The sequence below is a fragment of the Cygnus atratus genome, chromosome 1 (assembly GCF_013377495.2).
Source record: "Cygnus atratus isolate AKBS03 ecotype Queensland, Australia chromosome 1, CAtr_DNAZoo_HiC_assembly, whole genome shotgun sequence".
NCBI lineage: Eukaryota > Metazoa > Chordata > Aves > Anseriformes > Anatidae > Cygnus > Cygnus atratus.
Genome location: NC_066362.1, coordinates 144670275 through 144688508, shown reverse-complemented (window position 1 = coordinate 144688508; position 18234 = coordinate 144670275). Strand labels below are relative to the sequence as shown.

Below are 18234 nucleotides of genomic sequence, written 5' to 3'. Positions count from 1 at the left end.
CACGTGAGTCTCCAGGGAGGACTGATAAATTCTGGAAACTTTCAGCAGACACTAAAGAAAACTACTGCAAACACAGTGGCATGCTCCATGCACCAGCAACTATGTGATAACACAAGGAACCAGTTGAAAAGGCCGATCTGTAGCTGGGCAAAAACTGTTTTCATTGCTAGATCAGTTTATGGTGGGCTCAGGTACCCAATCTGGTTCACTGCGATGCCACGCTGACGCAAAGGAAGGGGTGGAGATGGGAAGAAGTGAAGATGGGACTCAGCAGCCCGGCAGACCTTGGTGTGCACTCACAAGGATCTCCATCCACAGCCCAACTCCAAACAGCTGACGCTGTGCCAGCCAACAGCACCCCCGGTGACCATTAGGAACCTAAACAGACTCCAAATGCACACGCAGCCTTCAGAAATAAAACATTTCTTTTAATTGGCAAGTAGAACACACATAACAGGTCATTAGTATTTTATAAACAATATTAAGTTACAAATACAGGTTAAAAATTGCAGTTCATGGCAGCGAAAAGCTCAGAGTCCAAAATGCACCTCTGCGACGCGTTATTTCCCTTTCCCCAGTCTGCTGGGCGAAGACGAATAAAAGATCGTTTATTGTCTGCTAGGAGGTGGTCTACTATATACTCAAACAAAAAGAAAACCTCATTCCTAAGAGCATCACTAAGAAACAGAGGCATTCAAGGTAATTCAGCCATCTCAAATCACATCGGGTGCAAGGACACAGTTGAGAGTTACTCCGTAAGACCTTAAGCAAAGATACAGATACCTTCACATTAAACTGACAGGTGAATGCTTTCTGTCCCAATTCAGCTTCAAACCAGAACTAGCTTCCAGCCCACAGAAGCTTCAAGTCCATCATGCAGGCTTCCGCGACATCAAAGCTAGACGTTTTGTAAATCAGACCCTTATACAGAGGAAAGTTACTGAGTACAACTAAACGGCTTACATAAATATATATCTTATATTTAGCAGATCTTTATTCCCCTCCCTAACGACTTGTGTTGGTATTAGTGAGATACACAGCTCATTCTGTTTTTAATACACTCAGAACAATAACAAGTTACCTTTACATGTGTTAATACACTAAGTATCCTTTAACAGGTCTCTCTCTCTCTCAAAAAAAAAAAAAAGTATTTAAAAACAGTTTGGGAAAGCTAGAAATCTATTTTCCAGAAAAGCAAGTGGTACTAGGATAACGTGGACTCCAGTGCTTAAACATCCTTTCACATAAAAGCCATCTTGACAGCTTTTGTGCCTGGGACTCAGCGTGTCTCAGCTGCCAGACCCGTGTTCCATTCAGCCTTCGTGCTGCGGCAGTAAAAAGGTCATCAAAATCAGCTCACTTCACCTTTCGGCTGGCAGACTTTCAAACATTGCCACTGTTGGACTGTATAAAAAGAGACAAGTAGCTCTGACATTAGTTCGTTTCTTTCTTGCTCACATTTATGAGAGTCAGTTCTATTACACCACTGAGATTTCATCTTCAGAACCAAAGTCTGCCGACTGTGTCTGGAGAAATGACTTTGTATCTCAAAAATATCAAGAGTACCATTCAGATCTGAATTTCTATTAAAAACTGTGCACATTTAGCAAAACATTATGCTGCTGTAAAAACAAAAGGTCTGCTCCTTGGCCTGCTCATAATACAAGCTACAATGAAAGAGATTACACCAGAGGTTTTTTTCCCTCTGCTTCTGTTCTAAATGCAGGCATTAAAAGCCAAGTGTTACTAAGCTGTTCCTAAGAGAGCACGCGGGGTGTGGCATAATATACATTAATCAGGAACAAAAACAGTAACAAACAACAATTCTAGAAAATGCTGCATATTAGCAGCACGCTTGGTTTCTGAAACGTAAGGAGTTGCATGGGAGTTGTCAAGATGAAGTCCACACACCTTGATCATTGAACTGATCACTAGATTCCAAGAAACCAAAGCAAATTTAAAAATACACATGACAACAACTGCCTAGAAGGCAGAGTTTCATCATCTGTCAATAACCAGATGAATAAAGTGCATAGCAACTATTAGAACAGTTTCTTGAAAAGACAGTATGTTTAGCAAGTCTCCAAGTTTGTAAGCTTGACACTTATCCATACGTTTTGCTACATGTGTGGCTTCCCTTTTGTTTTGCTGTTCAGCTTCACCGATCAACCCTTCAGCACTGTCTGTGGTGTCCTTTGCACTTCATATGGAATGCGCTGAGATCTCTGACTGCTGCCTGATGTAAGTCTGGAAGCTCTTGTCACCAATGGGATGTTCTCTAGAGTTAACAACAACAACAACAGATTATATAGAGAATTTTCTACCAAGGAACCAGAATGTCAGAACAGAAAGAAACAGACAAAACCTTAAGTTTGATTATCAAAGTTGTAATTATATACTGCACCTTCCTTGAACTGGAAGAACTGACTGATTGCTGAATTGTTCCCTGCTTTTATTTATTTATTTATTTTGTCAGAGATGCGAAGAGCACTCCTTTATTTATGTGGACACAAACTAAGGTCATGTGGCTGTACATTCTTCGCACCTTTAAACCAACACTCAAAAACAAACCCATAAATACACGTCCCTTCTGGTATTTACTGCACGTTTCATGAGCATGGGCTCAAAATAAAAAATAATCACACTTATTTTTATGAGTTTCTTTTATGAACTGAAAAATAAGCATTTAAAAATTCCTTCTGCTTTAAATATTTAAAATATTGTGATATCCGAAGTCAAAATCTTACTTTGTAGGTATTTTCAGGATCTTTTCTGAACATGAATGTGAAGGCCAGAACACAAGCAAGGGAAATATCATTTCCTGGGACTGTTAACCTGTTGTGACAACCCATACTTACTGGCTTCCATACTTTGTCTTCTTAAATTTATCCCTCTTATACTGAGCGTGCTCCTGCTCTAAAGTTCCAACACCTTCAATAATCAGCTTTAGTGTTTTATATGTCTCTTTAGGGTCATCAATGATGAATGTAGAATATTCTTCCTCTTCGGGTCCATCATACACAGATTTGCTGCCGCAGGCCTCTGGGGAAAAATAAAAAGTACAGGAATAGGTATCAGGCAGGTAGGAGAAAAGGAAAAGTGGGACAAGCAGACTAAAAATACTCAGTCTGGGGTCCACGCAGGCCAGCAATTCTCCTCGGTTTGATTCAGTAGAACTACCACAGAACCGAGGCCAACGCTGACAGCAAGAGCAGAAGGAGCAGGTCCCTGTCCTTTTGCTGGGCTGTTTGCAGGCACAGAGGCTGGCTCATGCCCATTCCTGCCTCCTAGTCTCACAAGGAAAGGGGAGCAGGCCTGCCTTTGTGCAAAGCTGTCCTCTGCTGCACAGGCAGCGCTTTTACCCAAATTACCGCTAGCAGTACCATGCAAACATCTGGGCAACTCTGAGCCAGGCCTAACTCTGCCCCTTCGCTGCAGGACTGGGCTGTATGACATCTAGTGTTTTTGTGTCAGAAGGACAGGTTACATTCACGCGCAGCAGCTGAGCAGCACGTATGGCACTTCGCAGCAGACCAAATTCAAAACACTTTCAGTCTGAAGTAGTCACGGAAGATGTTTTTACAACTTTACCCCCAAAAGATTTGCACAACAAGCACAAGGACAATATGCCATGATTGCTGCCTGCTTAAGGAAATATTCTAAGAAGGGCAAGTCGTAATATTACCTTCTTACCCTACCAGGGAGCCTTCCTGGCTAAGACATCAGGACGCTGCTTACATGGACAATTGCAACACATTCATTATGTGATCTGCTTTGGCATTGTAGGTGAGCACGTTAGGAAGAGAGAATTTTACTCTTTCGCCTTAGCTTTCTAGCTGTGCTGCTCTTCCAGTCTCAGCTGTCGAGTTACCTTCCCCTTGCTGCACTGCCTGCGCCAGGCCCGCGTCCTTTCCCCTGACGCTGAAACTGGACGCTGGCTCTGGCAGGGAGGATTCGGAACAGGGGCAGGCTGGGCACTGGTTCAGACAGCTCGGAAGTGGTGGAGGATCTTCAGTTTGCAATTGCCTGGTGGCCAGGACTGGATTAAAGTGCTTTCCAATCCGCGTTTGACACCGCCAACTTATCTCGTATTATAAAACAGTGCTATTTAAAGATCAGTGCCACAGCGAAGGCTTCCCTGCCACTCCCTGTGCTAAACTGGGATTTTACGTCTGGCACTGCGTACACCAGATACTTTCCTTGGCATGCCTACCAGTATTAACTTCCTCTGCTGTCTCTTCTTTCTTTTATCCTTTATATCGCATCTTCGTTCCCCCTAGCTCTTAAGGGTTTCTCAGCCCAAACTTCACTCCTCCTCACTCCGGACACCCAAAGGTCATCTTTTGTTGATAATTCCGGAAGAGCCTGTCGAGGGAATCCGTTTGGATCCAGCCTGTTCTGGGGATCTGAATCAGGGAATGTGCACGTGGCTTCTGGTAATATAAACCCATGTTCCACCGACACCTCAACTTTGCTTGTGCTTCTTTTCGGGTTCAGTAAACTTCTGGTTTAGTCCACGCTCCGATTTGTCAATTCAGAGCATCCAAGTTATGCTCTCCGACCATGCTATTTTAGGATGCTGCGGTTAAGACCGTATTTCAAACAACTGTTTATTATGCAAAGAACTTTGTACAGACTATGAGGCTGCACGCTGCTACAAAAATAATCCATAAAACTGCCTCAAGGCAGCAGAAGGGGAAACGTTAAGTAACGGTTAATCAGGATTTGATCCGCAAGGTTGGTCTAATTGAAACATCCAATTTTTCAAAGGTATTTTTGCCTTGCTAGGTGTCAGAGGTGCAAAGATCTTTCCCCCTTACCTTGCATTTTCTCCAATTTTGGCATATACAAGTTGAAAAGAGAGTAGATGCGCTCAGTTTCTCTATCTCCATCTATATCCAGTTGTATATTTGCTGGCAGGCCTCTGTAAGGGTCAGGAAGAGAGGCAGAAGTTAGATGTTAAACGGTGTATTATGGCACAAAAAAACACTTAACGAGGATGAAAATATGTGACTTCCATGTTGAAAAGCAAGTACTCATGAAAGCCAACAAAATATATGGAACGGAGCACAAAACTTCCTACTGTTCCCAAGAGAAAAGGTAGCCAAGTTCAAACTTCTTAATGCCTGGATTTATCCAGCGTGCTTTCGCTCTGACTTGAAAGAGAAGACTGTACCTGTAGCCAAACATTTTGGTGAATTAATCTATTATAACCAGATGGAGGAGCCAAAGCACTGAATTCCCAGCTATACAGGTCTTCTATTCTGAGACTAACTACCACTGCAGACTTGTTGCTTCTCTCAGTTTAGACGAAAATAGTTTCCTGGGAAGCAGACTGTACCTCTTCATTTAACAGAGACCCTGAGTAGCCTCCTCAGAAAAGATCAGTTTAGAATTAAATCCAGAAGCAGATCTTTGTTTCAGAAATTTACAAACAAAACATTGAAGGGATGTCTGGCATATTTACTAATGGTAGACGATCAGAATGAAAATATTTTATCCCACGGTCAACTCTTATCAATGTTTTGAACTCTAAAAATTTCAACATTTTGACCGAGGTTTGCAGATACTGACAGCATCAGAAGTGACACCAAAAAGGGCCTTTGAAAACACGACACTGCCTGCACGTCTGGCGCACTGACACACGTGGCCCTGGCAGTATCCAGAGCAGCGGCACGGTACCGATCCTTACCCTGTGCAGGGTGTGCAGCCAGGAGTGTTATCTGCAGTAGCTTTACAGCAAAGCCAGTGGCCGTTAAGGTAGGCGGAGGGGTGGTAGACCGTGAGGCGTTTCTTGTTGCACTGGCTGACTTTGGTGAGTATATCGATCCAGTCCTTGGCCTCCACACAGTTATTTGCTTGGATATACAGGACTCTTCTTTCAGGCTGGATCACCTGGAACATCTGCAAACAGAGAAGTCAACCACAGAATAAACCACCCGACTGAGTTGGCGAACCTAGGACTGGGCTCAGACCGATGGATTTACTGAAGTAAAAACAGCGTGCAGAACGCGCCAATAAATACAGTTCAACACAAAATCAAGAAAGCGAATGTGCCCTTAAAACAACAAGACCTTTCACCTGGTACAAGGAATAAGATACTGTTCCTTGAGGTGATGATTTATAAGCAGCTAATATCAACTTGCTGGTTGGGCCTCCGCAAGCCTCGGGGACACAATTTTAGTAATGTCGCAGCTCTAAGTTTTGGATGGCTGGCAGAAGGAAGCAATGCAGGGCTGAAAGGAAATGCTAGTCAGAAGGAGGCAGGAAAGACTAAAAATGAGAATCTGGATCTGACCTTTGGGACGGCTTTGCTTTAACTGTAACTTTAACTTTGCTTTATCTGTAGTCTTTTTAACACTTACTTCAGCACGATTCTTTCGTTTTAGTAACTTCCACACTTCTGCATCCAACCACAGCTGCAATTAGCAAATCACAGCAATGCATTTTCTCTGATTCTCTTTAATTGCCTGGGGGTGGTTCGAATTGCTACATGTTAATTCTGCCTTATGGCTTGGGCACTCAAAATCTAAAATAAAGTTTCCCCTGCCTGTCCAAAACTGCTTCTTCTCCAAGATGGCATAATTGCCTTCATTTTCTTCCCCTTGAAGAGGCAAGTTTCTGATGTCCAGCCTTACTGCTTGATTACGCTGATGATGAACACTTATCATTTCCTTTACCTTCTGCAAATACTTAATTTTAATGGTTTTTCCTCTGTCAGATATTCTTAAATTATCCTTTTCCCATTCTACTTTCCCATTTGATTATTCAAGCCATTAGTCATTGCACTGCCCACATAATTTGCAATATTATTTTCCAAACAGCTGGTTCTTCTCTTCTACTTCAGAAAGAAAAACAAAAAGGCATAAAACATCAATTTTGGGGGTGTGGGTTGGTCCTGTGTAGAGCCAGGAGTTGGATTCTATGATCGCCATGGGTCTCTTCCAACTCAGGATATTCTAAGAAAACTGAGATTCACCTTGGTGTATTACAAAGAGCTGAAATATTGGCCTGAATTCTGCACCTGGCAGGTCAGGAGAATGTTGCAGGCTGGCACCAGGCACCATCTCTCCTTCCCTTGGTACACTTTCAGGTGCACATCCTTCAAAACTGCTTGCAAATATACTTGCTAATTTGCGAATGAACAGCTGTCTTGTAATTACAACATCACTTACAGCAGGAAACAGAAGCTCCAACAGTCATTTCCCTGGATTTAGTATCCCCACAGACACTAGACAGTAATTAGAAAGGCACAAAGGCCTCCACGTAACAGCCGTGGATGAGCTGCTAGTGTCAGTCCAGCACTGCCAAAATGCACAAAGAGGCCTTTTAATAAGACTTTTCAGGACATGACTGGCAATCTGAGTTTGGGGAATGGGGAAGGAAGGAAAGAGGAAGATGGCAGTGTGCAGCTCAACTCTCTGTTAACACACAGCTACAGGGAAGAGAATTTCAATGTCCTGAAGGGGTAAATGGAGCCTGCTGCATTACAACAAAGGGACAGACTTAAGGGGTATGGCTTTGTGTAAGGGGACACCAAGCTAAGTGAACTAGCATATGGCAACAACTAAGCCAAGAATTTCGAGTGGTCGCAAGACCTTTACACTATCAAAACCACCAGTTGCTTCTCATACAACACAGAAGACCTGAGAAATACTCAGAGGCACTCTCTAGGCCAAAGTGTGCTTAAGGAAGATGAAGGCCGCTTGAAAGGCGATGCACAGCCTTACTAGCCTTACTGCCAGACACGCAGCTTTATCAGAGTAATAAAAATAGATTTGGTACAATTCAGAGCACAGATACACAGAGAATATTTATAGAAAACATGTATCTTTAATCACACTTAGTACCCACGATGGAATATCCATCGCAAATACATCTGCTGTGGTGTCTTGAGAATTCTGTTCTTGCTGCAGCTTTCTATTTATGTATGGCAAGATAAATGGGAACATAAACGTCACCAGGAGAAGGTGACAATGGTATTTTCTACTGCTTATGGAAAGATTCTGAACCTTACTTTCTGGAATGGACGTAGTCACCTTCATTTCCTAGGTAATACTGACTTCAAGCAGCCAAAAAACGGCACAGTTTCTGTTCATGCTCACAATACTATCTTCTATTGTTAACAATAACGGGATATTTTCCCTATAATAAGTCTTTTAAATAAGGAGAGATTCTGAATGCATTTTAGCCCAGCAGACTCAGCGTAAGTTAAGGAATGTTTTCACTGAAGAGTTAATCAGAATTAGAGCTCAGCTCCTCTCCATACACAGTAAGTTTTATCTCAAGTGTATGCCTGTAATCGTTCACAAGCACAAGCAGTCAGTTCCTTCCCAGCAGAGAGGTCTGACAGACAGGGCAGGGACTCGATTACCTTACCTGTGCCCAACACTGTGGAGCCCAGACAGCTGATCAGCAGTGGTCAGTACTGAGTGTGCTGCGGATCACGAAACCCAAGGACTGCTGACTGGACTGATAAGAATCTGAATGGGCTGTACTTTTGGAAACTCCTGCTACTATATACAGAACAAGCAGCTGTGGTTGTACATCTTTCAATAGAAACCCAATCCACGTTACAAAAGGGAAAAAGGCAATTAGGCTGATGGATCCAGACCAGCCTAATAAGTAAGTTAATGAAGATGACCTACTTACATTTTTCATTTTAAAGGATTCCTCCTCCAGTCTTTCCACTGCCAAAATGTTTTCAATTGGAATGCTACACAGAGGGTGATCACCTGCAGAACGAATACATAGACGCTGAGCAACTTATTCAAAATTCAACTTCACCCTCTGCCCTTACTTCTTAGGGCTGATTCAGTTCCTTTGAAGATCATGTTGACTGCATAGAAAAAAAATCTTTCCCTCAGCAGGGATTTACCAGCATGGTCCTGAAGCATTACCTTAATTTCATTTCTGCTTTCAGCAGCACTACATTATGCTAGCAAATCTCTGAGAAACTGACTGCTGCAGCAGGACACAGAATATTTACTGAGGAGGTGAAAGAAATCATTCTTATCAGGCGAGCTGAAGTATTTTGATGGTGGTGACGTAAGATTCCAAAGCTGAGTGTGAAATGATGACCAGTATGATCTGAGCATCTTTCCTCATCTTTCTCACCCCAAATTTATTTATTTGATAGAAGGGAGTGATACTTGGTGCCTACTACTGAACCAACAGAAACGATTTGTGAAAAGCAAAATTCTTGATATTAGGCAGCATTAAGTGAACAAATATTTGCAGGTTCAAAGCTGCAAATCCCTGACTGCAGTCAGTTGTGCTAATGCTGCAGAATTTATAAGAACTAGCAGAAATGCACCTGACAATATTCAATCCAAATCCAAATCCCAGGGTAAAATATTTGAGCCCCTGAGTTTTGTTTCCTAAGACAATTTCCTAGGTAACTGTGAAACCTACAGATAATGCTAATAATTAATATTAAACAAAAACTATCAAATATTCTGCTAATTTATATCATCTTGGGCTATCCAAGAGCCTACTCTAGCAGTCAGTACAGATATACTCAAAAAAGGGGAAGAAAATAAAGGCTGACAAACTTCTCTGCGCCGTGCCTTCTACAGTTACGGATTAGGTATCAGTGTTCAGTTCTTACATTATCTTCGTATTTAATCTTCACTTTAAAGTATGGTTTAAAAATAAAAGCCTGGCAAACCTTTGTTACCTTTGCTTTTCTGATAGGTGAACTCATGATTTGTCAGGCGAAACCATCTCTTCTTGAAGTTTTTCATACCAAATCGTTTTCTTCCTTGTGCTCTCTTGATCATGAACCTAGTAAACAGGACAATGGTTGTTACAACAGACCAGAATTTACACTCACGTGCATATATATATATATGCATACATGTTTTCTCATTATTGAGGCCTTGTCTTGACAAGGAAAGGAAAGTCACATTTGGATAGGCTTAGTGCATCAGTTAGTTAAGCCTGTCCTTTTTCCAGATCTAGATATGGAGCAAGACAAGTAGCTTGATTTGTAGTGGATACAGGGACTCTAGTTAATTAGCTGAACTGCAGCATGTGCTCTTTCCTCTGTTCCAAACCCAGCTAAAGGATTTCCTACTACAGCAGAAAAAGGTTCTGTTAAGCCTGACACAACTCTACCAGTTTTCTTTTTTTTTAAGCTCAAAATGTTTAGAGTATGTTTAATTATTAAAGGTAAGTGTAAGGCTTCTGGAGCACAGGGATTGTGTCTTGCCATGCTTTAGTCACTCTCATGCTTCAGAAAAAATCAGGATGCTCCACAACGCCATTTGCAATTGCACATTGATGCTGCAGTTAGAAATGGGTTCTCAATAAGCAATTCAAAGCAATTTGATGATTGAAAGCTAGGACAACCCCCTTTTTTTTGGCAGAGGAGAGGCATTCGTTTAGTGAGTTGTCAGTTTTAATTAATTTCAAACTTGAATTAGCTTACAAGGAACTGTGATGCATCCGCCGCCTTCCTAACCACTAAATCAATCCAAAAGTTTCAAGGTGACTTTGGAAAGCCTGGTGACTTCATACTGCTCGGCCTCACTTTTGGTGTAAAATGTGTATGCATATGCAGTAGGGATTTGATAACAGCTACTCTACACATTAACTATTGTGCGAAATACAGAATTGTACAATGGAGGCAGTAAAAACTACTTACTACAGAGTAGTTTTTATCACGTAGGAAAGCGCTACACAGCACAAAGAGCATACAGATTGAACAGCGAGTGATTTGGTTGAAGATTTTCAATAGCAGAGCTAAAATGCGTCGAACAGCCAATCCTATTTCTTGCTTTGGGTATCTTCAGTCAGAAACAATTGCATTGCATCCAACTGAACAGCAGGGCTGTTCAAAGCTCAAACAGAAAACCAAGTTCCTTCAGACTTTAACTATTTTGTGACCAGCTGGGCTGGTGCCTGCTGCCCATTCCAAGCAGTATGGGCAAAAGCTGACAAGCACTGTATAGAGCAAAAGATATATTTTGTTATTCAGTTATAGTTACACACTCATCCCATTTTTAAAATGGTCATTTGCTGTCTCAGTCCTTGTTCTTGGATTCCATGAGAAAGATTTAATACAACCATATTATTCAGATCATTACCAGGCCCCACTGGTGGGGTGGCAGTCTTTGTATATTTCAAGGTTAAAACAAATTTCAAGGGAAGAGCAGATATCCTTGGGGTGGACAATATGCTCTGCAAGTTGGTTTCTCTTTTTTTTTTTTCATGCCAACACTTAAAAGGTGACTTAGAAGTGAAGACTCCTACTAAGCTTCCCTATCTGAGAAATGCGAACTCCGTACTGCAGAGCTAAGAGCAGTATTATTTAATTTCTAATTAAATTTTTCAGAGCTGACATAGCTGAGGGAAGAATGTGCTTTGATTTCCCACAGATAGGTGTCAAGTGTTCAAAACCACTGAAGTTTCAAGGCCAATTTAAAAAAAATGTTTCTAATATTAGCAGAATGTGTGAGAAGTCAGAGCAAACAGTCAGAAGCATGAAGGAAAAAAACAAACAGTTGAAGATGAACCCCATTCCAGGGCTGGATGGCCAGAGAAACTTTTTCTTCTTGTGGTTATGGTGGACCTGACTTTGGATCTGCCTTAGCTTTGCTTGGAAGCACCAGCATGCAGCTTTCACCCACAAGAATGGCAGGACTGGTTCTCCTTGGAGTTCTCCTCCTTTTGCAAAGAACCAGGCAGACAGCTACCAAGCAGTGATGGCATGACCAATGCCAGCAAACCCAAGTGCCAGTGACTAAAATCTTTGGTACTACGCATCCATTGAAAAGTACATACGCTATAGCTTTCCATCTAGAAACTCTTAATAGAAGGATAGATTAAAAAAAAAAAAAAAAAAGAAAAGGAAATCAAATAAAAGCATTGCAAAGACAAGGAGACACCCCACTAACCAGCCAATGAATCTGGAGAATAATCAAACAAAAGGCTGTGAAAATTCCCACCCACTCTCCATGACACGGCATGGCAATAATGCAAACATCCCGAAAGACTGAAGTAGCTGAAGCCTACTCTGCAGCCTTGAGAACGAGTTACATGAATGCTACTTGAAGTGCAACTTCTTAACTACTTGTGATTTCTACTTAACTACAGTGAATTCTTCAGGATGTATACACTGAATATTATGCAAATTTCAGTGCTTCTCGGAGCCTCTCCCTACAGATAAAAGTCCCTAATTCTCTACTTTCAGCAGGTTTTTGTTTTAAGGAGGAAAAAAAAAAAAGGACTCGGTCAACATGTAAGAAATAAATAACAAAATGTTTAAATGTTTTCTGCTGGTTTTACACAGGCATTTCAGGATTGTTAAACAGACTACTTCCTTCCCGAAGTTAAGTCAGACAAGTCTACTGCTGTGAAGGAAGGACATGCTGTCAGCCGGTAGCTACAGCAAAGCACCAACTGCCCCTACCATCTTACCTGCACGAACTATTACCATCAACTTTCTTTACTGTTAGTTTAAGAGTCCTTACAACAGCAGCCACAGGCCGAGCAAGAAAAGACAGAAAAAAATCAGACAGGAGCAAAAGAAAGACAGAGGCAGAAAAAAAAATAATGTTTTAGAGTTAGAGGGAAAATGTTACAAACGATACAATTCTTTTCAGAAACTAAAGAATGATAAATGTACAGAATTAAAACAGACAAACTTGCTTCTAGGGACAGACCCTCATCAGAGAACTGAACTGCTGAGGCTAACTGGAAGCGGCAGTCATGTTTTTACTGAAAATCTAATTTTTACGTGACTTAGAGCTACAATGAAAGCTTACTTTCAGCAAGAGTTCAGCTTACTAAGTTCTGACTGGAGGAATTTGGATTTTTACTTTCCTCCTCCCAGCCCAAAGAACAGTGCACTTAGATGATCTTAACTCATTTTTTAACACAAAAAATGCCAACGTTTAGTCTCTAAAACTAGTATGGCATATAGAACATGGTTCCGTAAAACAGAAAGGTACTAAAACCAGAAACTGTTCCAAATGTAACACAAATTTTCTTCAAAGTGGCCCTGATTAGCATATGTGTTTTAAAGGGCAGCAAAAGCATATCCTATTTGCAGGCTTTGCCCTCACTAAGATATTCAGTATCAGCATTCACAGTGAAATTTTACAGCTTTTGTTCACTGTGGTTTAAAAAAAAGAAAAATAAAACTTGATCTTAACACAGGGCTGATTTAAATTTATTTTGCATTAACTGTGCTAATTAAGGTCTACAGGCTTCTTTTTCCTCCATATATTTCAAAACACACTTAATATAAGGTGTTTAAAACAAACAAAAGGATGTTAAAATCAACTACAGCAGCCACAGAGAGTAGAAACAGCAATACAATCATTGCCCTACGTTCTTTTCTGAACACACAGATGGAATAGGGGTGGGGTAAAAGATAGCTGCCTTAGAATTGCAGCAAGCACACATTCAGAGGGTTTTGTTTCACATGCATGCTTACCCTTCTTTAAGCAATATAGGTTGCTCTATGCTCTTGTGATCTCTCCTTCCTGAAGATGAAATTAAATCTAGAAACTAAAAGGTGAACAAAAAGCATAAATAAAATGACAGTACAGCACTACCCAAATTAAAATCTTTAACGTTAGTCCAACATGGTGCTACAAGGACATACTGTAAAAGTCGTTAAACAGAAGGGTACTGGCAGATACTTGAGGAATCCGGGAGGTTTCCTGGGCTGTAAACTAAAAATAGCACAAATGCTCCTAAGCAGAAAAGCTGCAGATGACCAGCCCTTCTTTTCCTGTTTCTCCTTTGTTACACGTATCTTTCAATTTCTTTTGGATTAAGCAATTTTCAGACAGACCTGCAGCGTCCTATGAAGCATGCCCATGACTCGAGCAATAAGCAGCAGCTTATTGATCCAACCTAATTATTAAATAGAAGCAGACCCAAAGAGATTATAATATTGGCACGGACATAATTTAATGCATTCTCAAAACTACAATAATTGGGAGCCTGCCTTTTCCAGTACACACACCCTAGTTCACAAACAGTACATTCTAGGTTTGAGCATCAGCTCCAACAACACGCAAGGATGATTCAGAACATTTACATTACGTACATTTTTTACTGCATCTGCGTATTTCTGCTCATTGAAATAGTCATAAAAAGAAGCCATGTAGGATTCCTTGAAATTAGCCTGAAATACAAAACCAAAACCATGCATATCGTAATACAGTTTATACCTAAAATATTGTTGTTAACAGTAGCAGACAATGAGACAAACCACCGCAGACAGGAGTTTTGTCTTTCTGGCCAGAGGTAAAATAAACAAAAAGCTACTTTCCCATTGTACAGCACACACTCAGGAGTACCAAATTCTTATTTCAAATGGTAATAGAACACATCCCAGATGCTCAATTAATACAGTTAATAATGCATTATTCAAAAGCTTCAAGCTTCTGCTTTGGCTTTTAATCCTGGTCCTAACAGCTGACAAAAAGTGTATGAATTCTATTGCCTCAAAGGACTCTTAATTGAGGTACAAATTCATCTACAATTGCCTGTGTTAATCGTAACTAGACCACCAGCAACCCCAAATTATCACCAGATATAGCAGTTTGGTACCTTATTTAAACAAGTTTTACTTCATTTAGAAGTACAGAGCACAGGCATGCAGATCTCATTTCACCAATGACTGGCAATAAACAGAACCGGTATGAAAGGAAAAGCACTGCCTTTCCCTTTACTGGGATATTCTTATCAATTAAGGCTTTAAAATGCGGAGACAATCTGAAAAACCCTGTAGAGCTGCTATCATGTATCAGATGCAAATAGAGAATTTCACAGGTTTTCCTGATCACTATCTGTTCTTCCAGAAGGAACGAATGAAAAGCCCTGGAACAGTCTTCTAGGCTGGGCACACAATTTTGCTTTACTAAAATGTAGTTCAGATTAAGACAGGCTTATTTTTCCTGTGAGCATGTGAGGCTTATAATCAAAGCAGATGAAAGTAGTTTTGCCTAAAACTAGTGCTACTCAAGAATTTTAAAGGCTTAATTAAAATGAGTGATAAAAGCTTTGAAAAAGAAATCACTTTCCTGAATTAAACCTTTAAATGAAAAAGACATACTTACAGATTTAGATTTTGATAGGCTGCCCAGTGTTTGAATGGTCTTAGAGATAAGTGTCAAAGTTCGAGAAGTCTGAGGGTCCTAGCAAAGAGAACAACAGTATAGTATGGATTGGATATATAAAACATCCTGTTTCTTATTCTCCTTGTAGAAAATTAACATAAAATTAGAAAAGGCCCAATAAAACACTATAGGAAAAGCATTGCTTCTTTTAAAGGTTTTCAACTCTTTAGCCACCTCATTGCTTTTGGTTCTCTGAAGACCAATCACTCCCAAAGCTAAAGAGCTTAAGCTACCCCATTGCCTTGGTTTTCTGAAAACTAATCACTTGCAAAACTAAAGTCTATCTTAAAGACTTTCTGTTCAGGTCCTCTCCACTCCCAGTAAAAACAACTACTGAAAGTTTTGGATAAGTTGCTTAACATCCAAAACATCTCCAATTGTTGCTGACAATCAACCTAGCATTAATGTAAGGCAGTAAAAATGAGACCATCTACCTTGTTTGACCTTAAAGTTCACTGTTCCTCCCATACCTCCCAAATTCTTCACATACAGTCATTCTCCATATGCAAGACAGACATAGCAGATCTTTGAACTAACAAAGCTATTTCTCCTAGAGGCTATTAAAAGAATTGAAGAAAGAATCTTGCTAGACTGACTGCAGTGACAGAACCATATACACAGCTCGAAAAAATTGATACAATACTTACAGGATGGTGTGGTGTAAGCTGAAAGAGGTTTGGAGAAAGAATGGCAGGAGCAAAGAATCTCAGGAAAATAAAGCTGCTGACAGCTGTATACCTCACATCCAGGTCACCTATTGAAAAAAAATAATATATATTTCTACTGAGTATTTCAATAATCCCTCCTTTAAAGCCTTCTGCAATTGCCAGAATGCCTTCAGAAAGCTAACTCAAACGTGTGCTGGAAATGTACCTATCTACAAGTTAAATCATTATTCTAATCTGCTTCCTTCCATGAAAGTACATAGGTTAGTTGTTTTGCTTGATCCTAGTTTGATATTGCCCACCCATTCTCACAGAGCCGAAACAACTAGGAGGCAGTGGAAAGAGCTCTCTTGACAGCCAAAAAAAACTTTGCAGCACATGGGTCTCCCAGGACTATGAGCTTGCAATGACTCCAATAAATTGGCCTTTATTACAAGTTGATGTATGAGAAGAAAATAATTCGGTTGCATGGAGCCCGCAGAATGAGCCATTATGAAAAATGGAACATTTAAAAACAGCATACTTCGTAAATACTGAAACCATAAATATACACCAACATAAACTCTTTTAAAATATTGTTTTCCTTTGAATATTTAAGAAAAACTCATAATCATCAGAAGTGCTGTTTTTCATGGAATGAATAATCAAGGAAAAAACAGCATTTATAATCAGGAAAAAAACCACACCCCAAACTGTACTTGGGATAATATCATGTTCAATGACTAAATCTATCACGGACCATGCAGACTTCTAGATTACACCTACGTTTAAAAGCTATCAGAGATACAAAATGAAGCAATACAGAAAAACTCACCTTGAAAACGTTTGGCAGCTGATTCTCTCAGTGAAAAGAAAATATCACACATCACTGTAGGACAGCTTACACCAGACTTAGTAATTACAGTAAAAATGCGATCAACATACTGCCTCAGATTTTCCTGAAAAATACAATGATTATGACAAAATTGGTACCATTTTCTGTTGTGGAAAGCAGTATTATTCCTGGTTTTATTCATAATGGCATCATTAAGAGATTCTCACTTCCAACATCATATACTTGCAAAACAATCTCATGCTCAGTGATACTCTCTTCAATAAATGCACATATTTAAGAGTAAAAATGTTATCCCTATCAAAAACATCGAGTGATGTGGTTGCATGACATATTATTTCTTTTCACAGCCCTGTTTTCTATGACATCACTGAAGCCACAGGCTAAGTTATCCTTGCTCCCAACGTTAACACTGAATATTCGGCCATTTGTCATCAAGCCTTAATCTTTCAGGAAGGCAGGGAATGTAACATTTGACAGATACTGTATTTATAGCGTAATGCAGAACTGACATAAAATAATTACACACAATTTTTGATGTTAAGAAAGCTTCCAATGTATTCTAATAAATGACAGATTTATTTGCAACATTAAATGTCTGAAGACCTAAGCTACACAAGACAGTGTAAACAGAGATCCTATCTTCAAAATCTAATGCATACCCTGTTATTTTCCAAGTTTTCACCATCTTTTAATTTCACGGGATCAATTTCACAAGGTTTATGTACCTGGCAGATCTAGAAAAAAAATATTGAGCAATTAATATATTAGTTTACCTTCAAGCTGGAAAAGTTTTGTAAAATGCCTCATCTGATTTTCGGATAAAAAGCCAACAGTATAATTTGTACTTTTTTCTTGACAAAGCATCAAAGGTAAATTACAAGTGATCTTCATTTTTTTTTTCCAAAAGGTATCACTAATTTATTCTACCTTTTCTTTCAACTGAGATGAAGAATTGATCAGACACTCTCAGGCAAGACTGTTCAAGAAAAGTCCTATTTTGCCAAAAGAGCCAACTTTGAAAGTATATCTATATTCTTCAAAAACATTTTTTTTGTTTTGTTTTTTTTAATGAAACAGTAAAACGACAGCTGAAGAAATTGTCAAATCATTTAAAGGAAGTCTGTGGTCTGAAAGCATTGCTCAATTACTGCACGAAGAACCCCACACCCACCGTTCTGGACCGGACAGATAATAAACCATTTCCACAACACATACATCACATACACAATTATCTAAGAATAATTTTATTCATTTAAAGCCACTAGATGAAATGTATTACTTAGAGCTTCCCAGCAGCTTTCTGCTATAGAAATATTATTTGTTCATCTAAGTTATTAGTTTATTAACTTCTCAGAAACAATACACAATAGATTTTATGAAATGGAATAATTTGGAAGTTTCCATTTGTCTAAATTCATTAACTTTAATACAATGCAACTGTTGCTGAACTGGGTGACTCAGCTTTGGCTAAACTAACACAAGATTTTAATGTAGAAACAGGCTTGTAAGTGTTATTCCTACAAGTCACCTTAAAACGAGAAGGAATAAACAGTACTTGCTCCCTGAAGGCCTTTTGCAGTGACATTTCAAGTCA

The 18234-nt window shown here is 39.8% G+C and overlaps 1 protein-coding gene across 6 annotated transcripts in view; it reads right to left on the bottom strand.

The window, feature by feature from the left end:
* Positions 1-407: 407 nt before the first annotated feature.
* Positions 408-18234, bottom strand: part of RASA3 (RAS p21 protein activator 3) — a 123040-nt gene continuing 105213 nt past the window's right edge. For 5 of the 6 annotated variants that reach the window (XM_035565576.1, XM_050708341.1, XM_035565575.2 and 2 more), the window contains 12 exons: positions 17300-17374; positions 16620-16743; positions 15788-15894; positions 15081-15158; positions 14066-14143; positions 13445-13518; positions 9680-9786; positions 8653-8735; positions 5693-5904; positions 4821-4924; positions 2859-3042; positions 408-2278 (listed from right to left, as the gene is read on the bottom strand). In XM_035565576.1, the coding sequence (XP_035421469.1) occupies positions 2203-2278; positions 2859-3042; positions 4821-4924; positions 5693-5904; positions 8653-8735; positions 9680-9786; positions 13445-13518; positions 14066-14143; positions 15081-15158; positions 15788-15894; positions 16620-16743; positions 17300-17374 (1302 nt within the window). In that variant the 3' untranslated portion in view covers positions 408-2202. Of the gene's footprint in view, positions 2279-2858; positions 3043-4820; positions 4925-5692; positions 5905-8652; positions 8736-9670; positions 9787-13444; positions 13519-14065; positions 14144-15080; positions 15159-15787; positions 15895-16619; positions 16744-17299; positions 17375-18234 lie in introns of all 6 variants that reach the window. The other variant, XM_050708340.1, reaches the window with a different exon arrangement.